At 43.8% G+C, this 15,564-nt stretch overlaps 1 protein-coding gene across 1 annotated transcript; it reads right to left on the reverse strand.

Moving 5' to 3' along the window:
- Positions 1–4,688: 4,688 nt before the first annotated feature.
- On the reverse strand, positions 4,689–5,186 carry LOC110887716 (probable WRKY transcription factor protein 1). The gene has a single exon (XM_022135291.1). The coding sequence runs from the start codon at positions 5,184–5,186 to the stop codon at positions 4,689–4,691; it is 498 nt and encodes a 165-aa protein (XP_021990983.1).
- Between the last annotated feature and the right edge of the window lie 10,378 nt (positions 5,187–15,564).

Here is a 15,564-nt window from a genome sequence, read left to right on the forward strand (position 1 = left end):
CATACACTAAAAATTCATGTAATCACTTACTTTCTTCATGAATATGTTAGATTTTTTTTTCTTTTTAACATTAGAAGTTAAGTTGTTTAGATGGTGAAACTTGTACAAAACATAAACATGACTTATTTTAGTGATCAAGAGGCTTACTACTAGCTCTAATGGCTAGGGAAGTGGCACAAATATGGAGATGATGATCAAGGAAGAAAGTGAGTGTCCACGAAGAGGTCCTTCAAGTTCCGACACCTCAAGTCTTCTTAGATGGTCTCCATACACCTTGTAATGACCTTGGAATGAATGTATGATGCTCAAAAGTGAGGGGGTATGATGGTGGAGGTGAGGCCGAGAGTTAGAGGAGGAGAAGGGAAGAAGATGAAGTTGAAAATAAGAAATGGTGGATATGTTATCTAACTCATGGTTATTTATAAAACAAATCCCAACATAATCTTTCTCATAGATTTATTTGCATAACCTTTGGGGGACAAGATCTAATAAGATATTCTAAAAGATGTGTGGGCCCTCTTGGGGCCGGATTTGGTGGAGGGGAGGGGGTAAAAATGTAAATTTTTGGAAGATGGAGGTTTAAAGTGCAAACTAGAAGGTTTAAGTTAGTATAAGTGTGTTTAGGTGTTTTTATTATTTTTAAGGTGTTCTAGGATCAATACTAGTTTAATATCATAAAAACATTACTTCTAGTCAAATTTTGATGTCCGAGTTATTGTCCGGTTGTTCGGTTCGTTACAATTCGTTAAAGTGCTGAATTGCGCAGTTTTACTAGGTAAAAAGCACTTTTTATGGCAGTTTTAATTCCCGACACTCTGTAAGTTATTCTAGGCCATAAAACATAAATTCTACATGGTATTAAGGTGTTAAAGAGCTGATTATAGCTGATTTATAGCTGAATTGTGCAGTTTTCTGCATTTAAAGTAAGTTTCGGGTGCTTTTCAGTGCGTATTTTGGCTTCCGGAAAGTCTATGCATTAACCCTTGTATACATTCTTGGGTTTTAATGTATTTTAGACGTTGGACCTACTCCTAGGCCTCAATTCTATTGTTTGACTGCTTTCTGCAGATTTGCTGACACAATGTGTCTTACCGGTGAGTTTACTAGTATTTCTGACGCAACGCTGTTCATTAATGCATAAAGTAATTCTTGTAGTATAAAACGTGCATGAATTCACTTGTATGGTATGTAATCAAACAATGTTGACATTTAAGCATATAATTTCAGTCATTAAATAATAATTAAAGTGTACGGAAATTACCGGTTTGGTGCCAGTTGTCACAGTCTCCCCCCGTTAAAAGAATTTCGTCCCGAAATTCAGGCTGATCTATCTCTCGCAGGAGTTTTCTTGAACAAGTGGGGGTACTTTTCTTTGAACTGGCCTTCACGTTCCCACGTGTACTCGGGTCCGTGCTTAGAGTTCCAACGTACCTTGACAAGTTTGACAGTGCTCCTCCTGGTCTTGTTGACTTTCCAGTCGGTAACCTCAACGGGTTGTTCTGTAAATCGTAGGGCGTCATCTATATGCACTTCATCCGCAGGGATGATCACGTCTTCTTGTGTTGGACTCTTATTAAGGTTGCATACATGAACGTATCATGTACTCCATTAAGCTCTTCCGGTAACTCCAACTTGTATGCCACGGTACCAATTCTTTCTAAGATCTTGAATGGTCCGATGTATCGGGGATTCAGCTTCCCACGTTTTCCAAATCTTACTGCGCCCTTCCAAGGTGAGACCTTCAGCAAAACTTTGTCTCCCACCTCGAATTCTAATGGTTTTCGTCTTCGATCAACGTAGCTCTTTTGTCGATCTCGAGCCGCCTTAATGCGCTCTCGGATCTGCATAATCTTGTCGGTTGTCTCTTGTACTAGTTCAGGACCAACCATACGTTTGTCTCCAGCGTCTGCCCAACATAAGGGTGAATGGCACTTGCGGCCATACAGAGCTTCGAACGGTGCGGCTTTTATACTTGTATGATAACTGTTATTGTAGGAGAACTCAACTATGGGTAGATGAGTATCCCAGCTTCCGCCTAAGTCCATAACACATGCGCGAAGCATATCTTCCAGCGTTTGTATAGTCCGTTCGCTCTGGCCGTCTGTTTGCGGATGGAAGGTCGTGCTTAGGTCTAGCTGAGATCCGAAGGCTTCCTGAAAGGATTGCCAGATTCTTGAGACAAAGCGTCCATCTCTGTCTGAAATAATTGAGATCGGCACTCCATGACGTGCCATGATTTCCTTTAAGTATATCTCAGCAAGCTTTCCAGTGCTATCCTTCTCTCGGATTGGTAGGAAATGTGCAGATTTCGTCAATCGATCTACTATCACCCTTATCATATCGTGCCCTTTCAGGGTCTTGGGTAATTTTGTTATGAAGTCCATCGAGATTTGCTCCCATTTCCACATGGGTATCTCTGGTTGTTGCAGTAGGCCAGACGGTTTCTGATATTCAGCCTTAACCTTAGCACAGGTTAGGCATTTTCCAACATAAATAGCAACATCGCTCTTGAGTCTCGGCCACCAATAATAATCTTTCAAGTCTTGATACATCTTGTTCGATCCTGGATGGATCGAGTATCTCGATTTGTGCGCTTCATCAAGGATGACTTCTCGTATGCCACCGTAGAGCGGCACCCAAATGCGCTTCTTAAAGTACAAGGTTCCCTCTTCATTAGGCACCATATGTTTCAACATACCCCGAAGGTATTCAGCTCTAGCATTTTCTTCCTTAAGGGCTTCTTGTTGTGTGTCACGAATGCGCGTAGTGAGGTTCGTTTGAATAGTCATTTCCACTCGAACCTTTAGGGTCTTAACCCTTTCTTTTCGACTTAATGCGTCTGCTACGACGTTTGCCTTTCCAGGACGGTACTTAATCTCATAGTCATAATCGTTCAGCAGCTCGACCCACCGACGCTGAGGCATGTTTAATTCCTTCTGGTCAAATATGTGTTGTAGGCTTTTGTGATCCGTGAAGATTGCACATCGAGTACCATATAAATAGTGTCGCCAAATCTTCAAGGCGAATAGCACCGCACCTAGCTCCAAGTCGTGCGTGGTGTAATTCCTTTCATGCACCTTCAATTGTCTTGAAGCGTAAGCGATGACTTTTTGGCGTTGCATGAGCACACAACCCAAACCTTGTTGTGAAGTGTCGCAGTATACCACGAAGTCTTCAGTGCCTTCGGGTAAGGATAGTATCGGTGCATCGCATAGCTTATTTTTGAGCAATTGGAAGGCTTCTTCCTGTTTATCACCCCAGTCGTACTTCTTGTCTTTCTGCGTAAGGGCAATTAGCGGTTGAGCTATCTTGGAGAAATTCTCAATAAACCGTCGGTAATAGCCCCGCTAAGCCCAAAAATTGTTGAACTTCAGTCGGGGTTTTGGGGGATTCCTAATTCTTTATTGCTTCAATCTTGGATGGGTCTACATGAATGCCCTTCTCGTTCACAACGTGACCCAGAAACTGCACTTCGCGAATCCAAAATTCGCACTTTGAGAACTTTGCGAAAAGTTTTTCTTTCTTCAGTAGTTCCAGAATAGTTCTGAGGTGTTGCTCGTGTTCTTCTTTCGTTCGGGAATAAATCAGGATATCATCGATAAATACAATCACGAATTTATCGAGATATGGTTTGCATACGCGGTTCATCGGGTCCATAAATACCGCTGGCGCGTTCGTCAGTCCAAATGGTATCACAAGAAACTCGTAGTGCCCATAACGTGTTCTGAATGCAGTCTTTGGTATGCTTTCCTCTTGGATTCTTAACTGATGGTATCCAGATCGAAGATCGATCTTGGAATAGTAGCTTGATCCTTCCAACTGATCAAATAAGTCATCAATTCTTGGTAGTGGGTACTGATTCTTGATAGTGAGCTTGTTCAATTCTCTGTAATCGATACACATCCGCAGTGTTCCATCCTTCTTCTTCACGAACAATACCGGAGCTCCCCAAGGTGAGAAGCTTGGCCTTACGAATCCTTTATCCAACAACTCCTGGAGTTATGTAGATAGTTCTTGCATTTCGTATGGTGCAAGCCGATAAGGTGCCTTGGCTACAGGTGCGGCTCCTGGAACCAAGTCTATACGGAATTCGACCTGTCGTTGCGGAGGTAATCCTGGCAGATCTTCGGGAAAAACAGCAGGGAATTCCTTCACCACAGGAATGTCTTCGAGTTTCGGCTCCTCAGCCTTCCTGTCTACAACGTGCGCTAGGAATGCAACACATCCTTTCCTTAAGCACTTCTGTGCCTTCATACAACTGATGATTCGTAGGGGCGCGTCTCGTTTTTCTCCGTGTACGATGAGAGTTTCATCATTCGCCAACGGGATGCAAATGATTTTCTCATGACAAATAACTTCAGCTTTGTTCTTGGACAACCAGTCCATTCCGACCACTACATCGAAACAACCCAATTGAATAGGTAAGAGGTCGATGCTAAATCTTCGTTCACCAAGTTCTAATGTGCAACTTCTAACAACTTCGCCCGATTCAACAAGTTTACCATTGGCTAGCTCTATAGAATAAGGAATATCTAATCTGCTAGATTCTATTCCAAGCATGCGTTTAAATTCCACAGACATGAAACTATAGTCGGCACCAGTGTCAAAAAATATGGATGCAAAGTGGTTGTTAACGAGAAACGTACCGGTGACCACGTTAGGGTCCTCCCGTGCGTTCCTTGCTCCAATCACAAATGCTCGAGCCTGAGCGTTGTTTCCCCTGGGCAATCTTTCACGAAATGATACTTGCTTCCACAACTGAAGCATCCTTGGTTCCGCCCATTCCCGTTACAATTCCTGTTACCATTGCCATTTCCATTTCCACCACCGTTCCTATTACCAACACCGTTGCGGTTTCCATTCCCGTTTTTTCCTTTTCCGCAACAATCCTCAGCATGGTGACCCAGCTTTCCACACTTTTCGCATTTTGGAATGCGACAAACTCCTTCGTGATGACGCTTGAAATTGTTGCAAATGGGCAGAGTGCCCAGGTACCTTCTGGCAGGAGCGTCATTCATGGTTGCAAGAGTTTTCGCCTCCTGAGGCGGGTTAGTGTCACGCTTCTTGTTGGAACCTTTGTTGTTACGAGTTGATTGATTCAGGTTTGCATGTTTCCTTTTCTTGTCGCCGGACGACTCAGCATGCGTCTCGATCTTTTCCGTTGGGTTCAACGATAACTTCTTCATTCGAACAGCATCTTTAGTAAGGCTGACAGCCAGAGTTACAGCCTCAGTGATTGTTGCGGGTTTGGCCGAAGTTACCAAGCTGCGAAACTCCGGAGCCAATCCCTAGATGTAGCGTTCAACGCGCTTAAATTCAGGAGTCACCATATAGGAGATCACCCTTGACAGATCATGGAACCTTCGAGTATAACCAGTAATGTCAGCACCTTCCATGGTTAAGTGCCAGTAATGATAGCATATTACAAACTTACAATGATTGTTCCTGCCGCTTCACGAAATACCCTTCTAGAAAAACAGTGTTGTAAGAATAGCTAGGCATTAGTTGTCACACCCCTTTCTTAGGCGGAAGCACGAGGTGTGATCATGAAAGGTTCTCATTGCATACGAAAGGTAAACATACTACATGCTCGTAAAAATAACTTCAAATACCCAAAACATTACATTACTGAAAACTTAGATTAAGTGTTTACATCACGAGACAGAATATTGTCTGAAAGTTTACAACTTTATTCAAAAGTAAACATAAACGACATCCACGAGCAAGAGTAGGACCGTGCGCACATCCACTTTTAGTTACCTGAAATACATGTGATTTTGGAAAAACGTCAACATAATGTTGGTGTGAATTCATGCAGTTCTTGTATTGAACGTTTGTATACTTTGTTTGAAAAACATGGTATGTATCTTGTATAAATCAAGTATTCTTGTATAAATCAAGTATTCCTGTATGTATCATGTTGTTAATGGGTTGCAAGGCCATTAACATGTGACACGACATAGGAAGCAACCAAACCATAGGCATTTTTCTAGTTGTCGATTCACGACGGAGACACAAAAACACTACTCGGTACTAGTTATCACCAAGAGTGGGGCTGCCCGGAAACCCATTAGATCTAACATTTTGTTCTGCGGTCTAGGTATGTACACGATTAATGGTGCTTATGGTGTCACACCCCAACCGATGGCGGAATCATCGGGGCATGGCACTGAGCGAAACAGATTGTCCAGAAGTTTCCACAACAACTATCATTACTATTTTGTTTAATTAATACGTCCCATACCGTATCCCAAATAGTAAAACAAATTATTACAGATAACAACTAGTCAAATATTCTGTTCCGACAACTCAGATTTAAATATAAAAATAAAAATTGTTCAATTGCCTCTAGAGACTCGATCTGCAAGATCTACAGACAACTATACTCTAGACGCTTATTTTAAGCTCGCCTTCCTAGCAGATAAGCATCCTAATTGCCTGTCACATACGTTAAAATGAAGTCAATACATAAAGTATAAAGGTGAGCATACAAGTTTGATAATAGCATATGGAGTTCGAATAGTTTACGCATAACCAGCACGTACACAGAGGAAAACGAAGCATGTTAATTATCGATATGGATCTATCGATACCAATGACTGCGGGTTGACTGTCCGAGACAGTTCGCAATACATGATTACCACTATAATCCATGCAAGTAATTGTCCTTAACAACCCCCGTGTGAACGGGTGCTGAGTCCAAACTATAGTACTACGTCGTTAGGGCAGGTAGACAGCATTCCACGTGTAAACATAACAACAAGCATTCATTTAGTCACGTAATACATGCAGAACGGTTAGCGTTAAAATAATTGAGTAGTGTGTTCGATTGTGATTTTTGATAGGTAACGTATGTAACACCCAAAAGTGCTAAAGCAAAAAAGGGTTCGAATATACTCACAGCGATTGATTGATGGATTGAAGGGAGCGCTTGAGAGTAGGGTTAGCCTGAATAGTTCGATAGCATAACGATGAGTAACACGCTAAATGGAAATAAGTGATGATGGGTCGAACAGCCTGTCGATCGAACTGTAGGTTCGATCGAATGGGTTGTTCGTTCGGTTGGACAATCCGTTCGAACAGCCTGTTCGATCGGCCGGTAGGCTCGATCGGTTGGACTGTTCGAGTGGATTGTTTCTTCCTTTGAGTAGGATGTGTTTGTGTATGATGGCTTGTCTTTTTGAAGTTTTCGTTGTAGTATTCGAGAACATTGAAGTGTTCTTACCTTTCAGGTCGATCAATCGAACGGTCTGTTCGATCGGCTGGCCTAACCGATCGGTTAGACACTCCAGTAGTGGGTCCTCAGCAGGATGTCACCTAATCGGACAGCATGTTCGATCGGGTGGTACTCCAATACATCGAACGAGTTGGAAAATCGATTAAGTGTTGAAGCATAGTATCTCATGATCCGAAGAGTAATTCAACCCAAACCGTAGTTCGATCGAACAGCACTTCGTTCAATACTAGACTTCATGAAATTGTTGAAGTGTGGGGCCATATGCTAACCGATCGGTTGGCCTGGTCGATCGACTGACATGTCCGATCGGTTGGGTTGTTCGTTCGAACAGCCTATTCGATCGGTCAGCATCCTGACCTGGTAGGCCTGTTCGTCTAACACTTGGCTGTTCTTATTGTTTGACGTCATATCGAGGTATTTTGACAACGAGCCGAACCATGGCACCTTCGTTCTTACTTGTTTCCCCTGCTCGGACAGGAATCACCCAAGTCCGGTCGGTGAACGTTTTGGAACGGTAGTTTAATGTTTAACCCGAAGTCGGTGAACCTCGTAGATAGAATCCGAATCTTGAACCACCCAACCATTAGAATGTTTAGTGAGTTGGTTCAAGCTCCGTTTCTACCGGTTTGAAGGCATTGAGTGTAAATGAGTTGAAAGAAAGTTGGAAATCCTTCTTTCAATCCTTCACACCATGTAAATGTTCAGATCTGTGATAGATCTTAGTTTGTTTATGTGGAAATCGGCTAGATCCAAGTGATTCTTGGTGGATTGAGGCCAAAACAGGAAGTTCTTGAAGAACACCATGATGACATCATCCTAGAACACTTAAATCTTGATGATTTCACGGTTAGAAATCAAGATTTGAAAGATAGAAAGGTGTAGGAGTGTGCCTAGATAAAAAACGTACAAGATTTAGGATGAAATCTTACCGGGATTGAGAGAAATCTGAGAAATAGTGAAGAACACGAGCTGGTCGGTCAGAGGTTTCCAAAAGTGGAAAGAATGACAATGACAGGCCTATTTATAGGCTTCCCAAAGAGGAAAGAGTTGGCCGATTGGCCAGGCATCCCGATCGGACAGCCTGCTCGATCGGACAGTCCGTCCGATCGACTGGGCTGTTCGATCGGCTAGGAGCCTGATCGATCCACAGCCTGCTTTGAGCGTTCGGTGCGACGATTTCTGATATTTCGATTTCGATTGAAGGCGATACGATTACGATAGAGTTTCCTATTCAAATTACTTTTAGTCCCAACCACTATATCTACATACAAGCATCTATATTTCACACTATCCTCTCGCTACCATTCATCATAATTCGATTTCGATTGAGTTCGATTGAGTTTTGAGTTTCGATTCGATTGATCACCACACATAACATAAAGTAAACACGCATAGGTAACACGTAAGGCCCACATACACGTAATATAACACCAAATTCGCATGGTTCGAGTTTCGAGTTTGATTGACGATTCGATTAGCTTGATTATTGATTGATTAACTTTATCGCATTGCTACTTCCTACTATTCACAGTCGTAAAGCGTTTCGCGTCGATTAAACATTCGATTCGTTCGATTACTTTGATTAACAACACTTACTCCACATAATACAATTAATAAACATAAAATAGACTAATTACAGTCAAAGGAGTCAAACTTGACTTGGACTTTGACTTTGACTTTGACATTCGGTAACACGGGGTGTTATAGCCTCCCCTTGTTTAGGGAATTTTGTCCCGAAATTAGGCTGGAAGCTGCACAGCACTGTGAATGTTTTACCAATTTCTTGCTTCAGATCTTCATTTAAACAACTGCGGGTACTTAGCCTTCATGTCGCTTTCGAGTTCCCAAGTAAACTCCACGCCTCGTTTGCCTTCCTATCGAACTTTCACGATAGGGATGCGCGAGCGTCTAAGTTGCTTGGTTTGGCGATCCATGATTTTGACAGGCTTCTCCACGAAGTGTAGCGTTTCGTTGACCTGAAGGTCGTCGAGAGGTACTATTAGATCATGGTCAGCTAGGCATTTTCGGAGGTTTGACACATGGAACGTTGGGTGGACGTTACTAAGTTCCCCCGGTAGTTCGAGCCTGTAGGCGACTTTTCCGATCCTTTCCAGAATCTTAAAAGGTCCAACATTTCGAGGCGCTAGTTTCCCTTTCTTGCCGAATCTGACCACACCCTTCCAAGGTGATACCTTTAGGAGTACATAGTCGCCAACGTCAAATTCAAGGGGCATGCTTCTTCTACCGGCGTAACTTTTCTGTCTATCCCTAGCTTTCGACAAGTTGTCTCGAATCTGTAGGATTTTGTCAGTCGTTTCTTGCAGTAACTCGGGACCGGTTAATTGCGAGTGACCGATCTCGTGCCACACAATAGGCGAACGACATCTTCTTCCATATAAGGCCTCGAATGGTGCCATTTGTATGCTGGCATGATAGCTGTTGTAGTACGAGAATTCAACTAACGGTAGGTATTTGTTCCAACTACCACGAAGTCTATGACACATGCACGGAGCATGTCTTCAAGAGTACGGATCGTTCTTTCAGTCTGTCCGTCGGTTTGAGGATGGAATGCGGTACTCAAGTTAAGCGTCGTACCAAGAGCTGCTTGAAACGTTTCCCACAATCGTGAAGTAAACCGAGCATCACGATCTGAAATGATGTCACGAGGCGTACCACGATTACAAATAATCTCGTCGATGTAGATTCGGCCTAGTCGTTCTACCTTGTAGTCTTCCTGTATTGGTAAAAAGTGGGCGGATTTGGTCAGACGATCAACTATCACCCAAATGCTGTCGTGACCTGATGGCGTGGGCGGAAGTTTGGTTATGAAATCCATAGCTATACTCTCCCACTTCCATATGGGTATTGGAGGTTGTTCGAGTAAGCCAGAAGGTCGTTGATGTTCAGCCTTAACTCTCGCACAAGTCAGGCAACCTCCAACATAAAGAGCGATATCCCATTTCATGCCCAGCCACCAGTACTTATAGCGAAGATCCTGGTACATTTTATCGGCACCGGGATGAATAGAATATCGGGATTTGTGGGCTTTGTCCATTATAATCTTTCGCAAATCGGTCCGCTTAGGGATCCAAATTCGGTCCAGATAATAGAAAATCCCATTTGCTTTGCTTACAAGCTGAGCTCCATCGTGATAGATCCTCTCTTTCTTCAAAATGCGTTCATTAAAGCAAACATGCTGGGCTTCGCGGATGAGGGTTTCGAGATCATGCTGGGCTTGGGTATTGCGAATACTGAGCAAATAACTCCGTCTGCTGAGCGCGTCGGCAACAACATTCTTTGCCCGGGTGATAACGAATCTCACAGTCGTAATCGTTAAGAAGTTCTACCCATCGGCGTTGACGCATGTTAAGTTCTTTCTGGTTGAAGATGTGTTGTAAACTCCTGTGATCGGTGAAGATCTTACACTTGGTACCATACAGGTAGTGTCGCCAAATCTTCAATGCAAAAACAACTACGCCTAGCTCGAGATCATGGGTTGTATAGTTCTTCTCGTGGATTTTGAGCTGACGAGATGCGTAAGCTATAACCTTGTCCCGTTGCATGAGAACACAGCCAAGACCAAGGTTGGAAGCATCACAATAGACAACGAAATCGATGTTTCCGTCGGGCAATGTGAGAACAGGAGCATTGCAAAGCATAAGCTTGAGGGCTTGAAAAGCAGACTCTTGTTCAGTTCCCCAAACAAAAGGCTTGTCTTTATGAGTAAGGGCGGTAAGCGGCACATCGATCTTAGAGAATCCTTCGATAAATCGTCGATAATAGCCCGCTAATCCGAGAAAAGAACGAACTTCGGACGGGTTCTTAGGCGTAATCCAGCTCTTAACTGCTTCAATCTTCACGGGATCGACATGAATACCTTGACTATTAACGATGTGACCCAGAAATTGAACCTCCTCTAGCCAGAATTCGCACTTGGAGAACTTGGCATAGAGTTGATTCCCCTGAAGTAACTCGAGAACCAAACGTAGATGTTGCGCGTGTTCGGCTTTCGACTTGGAATAGATCAAGACATCGTCGATGAACACGATGACGAAACGGTCTAGAAATGGCTTACACACGCGATTCATCAGATCCATGAAAACCGCGGGTGCGTTGGTTAAACCAAAAGGCATAACAACGAATTCATAATGGCCGTATCGAGTTCGAAAAGCGGTTTTAGGGATGTCTTCCTCTTGAATACGCAATTGATGATAGCCTGAACGTAGGTCGATCTTCGAGAAACACTTGGCACCTTGCAGCTGATCAAATAAGTCATCGATTCGTGGCAAAGGGTAACGGTTCTTGATGGTTAACTTATTCAACTCCCGATAATTGATGCACATCCTGAACGACCCATCCTTCTTTTTAACGAAAAGGACTGGTGCGCCCCAAGGAGAGGTGCTCGGGCGAATAAAGCCTTTTTCAAGTAACTCCTGGAGTTGGTTCGAAAGTTCCCGCATTTCGGATGGAGCAAGTCGATAAGGGGCTTTGGCTACAGGGTTAGCTCCAGGAATAAGGTCGATACGAACGTCGATATCACGACTTGGCGGTAGTCCAGGAAGATCATCAGGGAATGCCTGAGGAAATTCTCGGACCACTGGAACGTCTTTGACTTCGGCCTTCCTTTTCTTTTCCTTCTCCGCTACTACAATATTGGCCAAGAAAGCTCTGTATTCCTTGCGGAGATACTTGCTAGCTTGGATGCATGTCATGAGCTTGAGACCTTTCGAAGCTGTTTCACCGTACACACATAATAGATCACCATTCGTGAGCGAGAATCGAATCATTTTATCAAAGCACACAACTTCAGCATGGTTTTCGCGAAGAAAATCCATGCCTACTATGACATCGAAGCTTCCGAGTTGCATGGGAGTAAGGTCGATAGGGAAGATGTGATTGTTGAGCTCGAGGGTACAATCACGGAGAACAGAATTAACGGTGACAGTTCTTCCAGTAGCGACTTCGACTTCGAATGACGAGGGGAGATAAGAGCGCTTACGACTAAGGAGCTTCTCGAATTCAAACGACACAAAGCAGTTATCGGCTCCAGTATCAAACAAACATGATGCATAAATACCATTCACAAGGAACGTACCATTAACCACGTTGTTGTCAGCCTGGGCTTGACGGGCGTTGATGTTGAAGGTTCTGGCACGGGCTGCTTGCTGCTGAGGCTGCTACTGCTGCTGCTGTTGGGGCTCTTGTTTCACCACCCTGTTCGGGCACATGTTTGCAAAATGGTTAGGGTCACCACATGCAAAGAAGACTCGAGCATTGACCGCGGGTGCTTGAGCTGCGGGTTGGCCTTGAGGGGCTGGGTGTAGAGCTTGATGAGCGGCGGCAGGAGCTGCGGTATTACGGGGACCATAGCGGCAATTCGCAGTGAAATGACCGTAGAGGTTGCAGTGAGCGTAGAAACGACATGCGATTCCCACCGGATGATGGTATGAGCATGTTGGGCAGAGCGGGTGGGGACCTATGTAAGTACGCTTTGCTGGCGGCGCACTGGTCACTGGAGCTGGTCGGTGATGAGACTGCTGCTGAGCCGGTACGGCTTGCAGAGGGGCAGCAGTTGTTGTGACAGCACAGTTCTTGTTGCTGGAGCTGCTGTTGTTGCGCTTCTTCTTTTGGTGTGATGACTTGGATAGTTGAGCAGTGGAGTCGGTGGTTGGTGTAGTAGTAGCTTGATGCAGAGACTTGGATGGCTTATCCCAGAAACCAGACTTTACCCGCTTGTCATTGATCTCGGTGGCAAGCAAGTAAGTTTCCTCGATTGATGATGTCTTGGCGGCGTAAACAAAGTCGGCAACACAATCAGGTAGAGCTCGAATGTACTTCTTGATGGCCATGTCTGGCGTCTTGACTTGATCGGGACAGATAATGCTAAGCTGCTTGAAGCGAGCAGTTAAAGCAGCGTCGTCTCCGTCCTTCTGCTTGATGTTCCAAAACTCGTCCTCCAGCTTTTGGCGTTCATGGGGAGGGCAGAATTCGTCCATCATGATGGCCTTCAGCTCTTCCCAAGTCAGCTCATAAGCTGCATCGTTCCCGCGTTTGTTTCGTTCGGCCGTCCACCAGTCTAGAGCTCGGGACTGGAAGACGCCGGTTGCATTTAGGGTACGAAGATTTTCAGGACAGCCGCTTTGGCGCAGAGTGACTTCAACCGAATCAAACCATTGAAACATGGCGGTAGGGCCATCTTCTCCGGTAAACTCTTTTGGTCCGCATGCCTTAAACTGTTTGAAACTGAAAACGGTCTTGTTAGCATCTTTAGGAGCATCGGTTCGCGACTCCTCAGATGATTTGCTGACGTATTCGTACACCTCGCTTACAGCTTTTGCCACTTGCTTGGCGATGATAGCAGCAAGACGCTTGTCTCTCTTTTCTTGGCGGGTAAGAGGGGTTCGGTGTCCAGATGACGACATGGTCTGCAACGGACATTGTCGTAGGTCTCAGACACAACAAATCGAATCTCACCCCACACGTCTACTACTTACTAAAGCACAGGAACACGTCGAATCACGTATCACAGAAACACATAAGCACATAGTCACAGATTCACGTAATCACAGAAGCACAGAAACACATAGAGCACAGAAGCGTAGTAGCACATAAACACCTACGCATTTAATCACAGATGCGGTCAGAATACAGAAACCTATCCTTCCAAGTTCGCGTGTCGTTCGATTATAGCACATCGAGTAGTATAGTATAGTCGTATAACGTGTCGAGTAGTATAGTATAATCGTAGCACAATATTGTCTAAAATTGCAGTGACTTGTTAGCGTCTTGAGATAGAATAGCAATACGAGTCGTTTGTGTCGATTGAAGTGATAGCAAAATCGAAAAAAAAAATCCAAAATCAAAACACGTAAACAGACAAGTACACTTAAAACACATAAAATCACCGAGTTATCAGAGTTGGCAGTTGCAGGCTCAGAATCGAAACACATAAAATCAGGGAATAGATTGTTTGCGGCTACTAGACATCGACTACCCAAAGCGATTCGACTATTCGCAGTGGACTTGTCGTCACTTTTGACTTTCGGGTTTGCGTTGCTGCCACGATTCTTGGGCATTCCACACGTATTCCCTAGGTCATACTTGTGAGTTCAGTTCGTTGGAGTCCGTCGAAGCTTTGGTGAGGAATATAAAATCCGGAACAAGTTGTCAAGGTTAGGGTTTCACCCCTAGCTTAGCAACTTCTTCCTTGTTTTGGTAGAATTGAGGAGATTATTCATCAAAATATGGATTTCACTCCTGATTTGGTATAATTCTCTTCGTTTTTTATTCAAAATCATGAGGAAATCATTGATAAAGCGGTAAAATCAGCATTGACCAAGCAATTTAGTCGAGAGTTTGCGGTTTTCAAACCTAATCCTGACTAAATCGCTTGACTCTATTCGAAAATTCGAGTGCAGTGATAGCGAAGAGATGCAGAATACATCACATAAGCTTGGTCTGTTGGTTCCTAACTATAGTCTAGGTCTCTAAGACAGCGACCCGGACTAGGTCGTGTCTAGCCTAATTCCCTATAGTTATGGCTCTGATACCAATCTGTCACACGCCAACCGATGGCGGAATCATCGGGGCATGGCACTGAGCGAAACAGACTGTCCAGAAGTTTCCACAACAACTATCATTACTATTTAGTTTAATTAATACGTCCCATACCGTATCCCAAATAGTAAAACAAATTATTACAGATAACAACTAGTCAAATATTCTGTTCCGACAACTCAGATTTAAATATAAAAATAAAAATTGTTCAATTGCCTCTAGAGACTCGATCTGCAAGATCTACAGACAACTATACTCTAGACGCTTATTTTAAGCTCGCCTTCCTAGCAGATAAGCATCCTAATTGCCTGTCACATACGTTAAAATAATTGAGTAGTGTGTTCGATTGTGATTTTTGATAGGTAACGTATGTAACACCCAAAAGTGCTAAAGCAAAAAAGGGTTCGAATATACTCACAGCGATCGATTGATGGATTGAAGGGAGCGCTTGAGAGTAGGGTTAGCCTGAATAGTTCGATAGCATAATGATGAGTAACACGCTAAATGGAAATAAGTGATGATGGGTCGAACAGCCTGGTCGATCGAACTGTAGGTTCGATCGAATGGGTTGTTCGTTCGGTTGGACAATCCGTTCGAACAGCCTGTTCGATCGGCCGGTAGGCTCGATCGGTTGGACTGTTCGAGTGGATTGTTTCTTCCTTTGAGTAGGATGTGTTTGTGTATGATGGCTTTTCTTTTTGAAGTTTTCGTTGTAGTATTCGAGAACATTGAAGTGTTCTTACCTTTCAGGTCGATCGATCGAACGATCT

This window comes from Helianthus annuus, chromosome 2 (assembly GCF_002127325.2).
Source record: "Helianthus annuus cultivar XRQ/B chromosome 2, HanXRQr2.0-SUNRISE, whole genome shotgun sequence".
Classification (NCBI taxonomy): Eukaryota; Viridiplantae; Streptophyta; class Magnoliopsida; order Asterales; family Asteraceae; genus Helianthus; species Helianthus annuus.

What these genes read in the sequence shown, in the direction of transcription:
- LOC110887716 (XM_022135291.1), bottom strand. Translation starts at nt 5,186, where the DNA reads ATGAAGAAGTTATCGTTGAACCCAACGGAAAAGATCGAGACGCATGCT.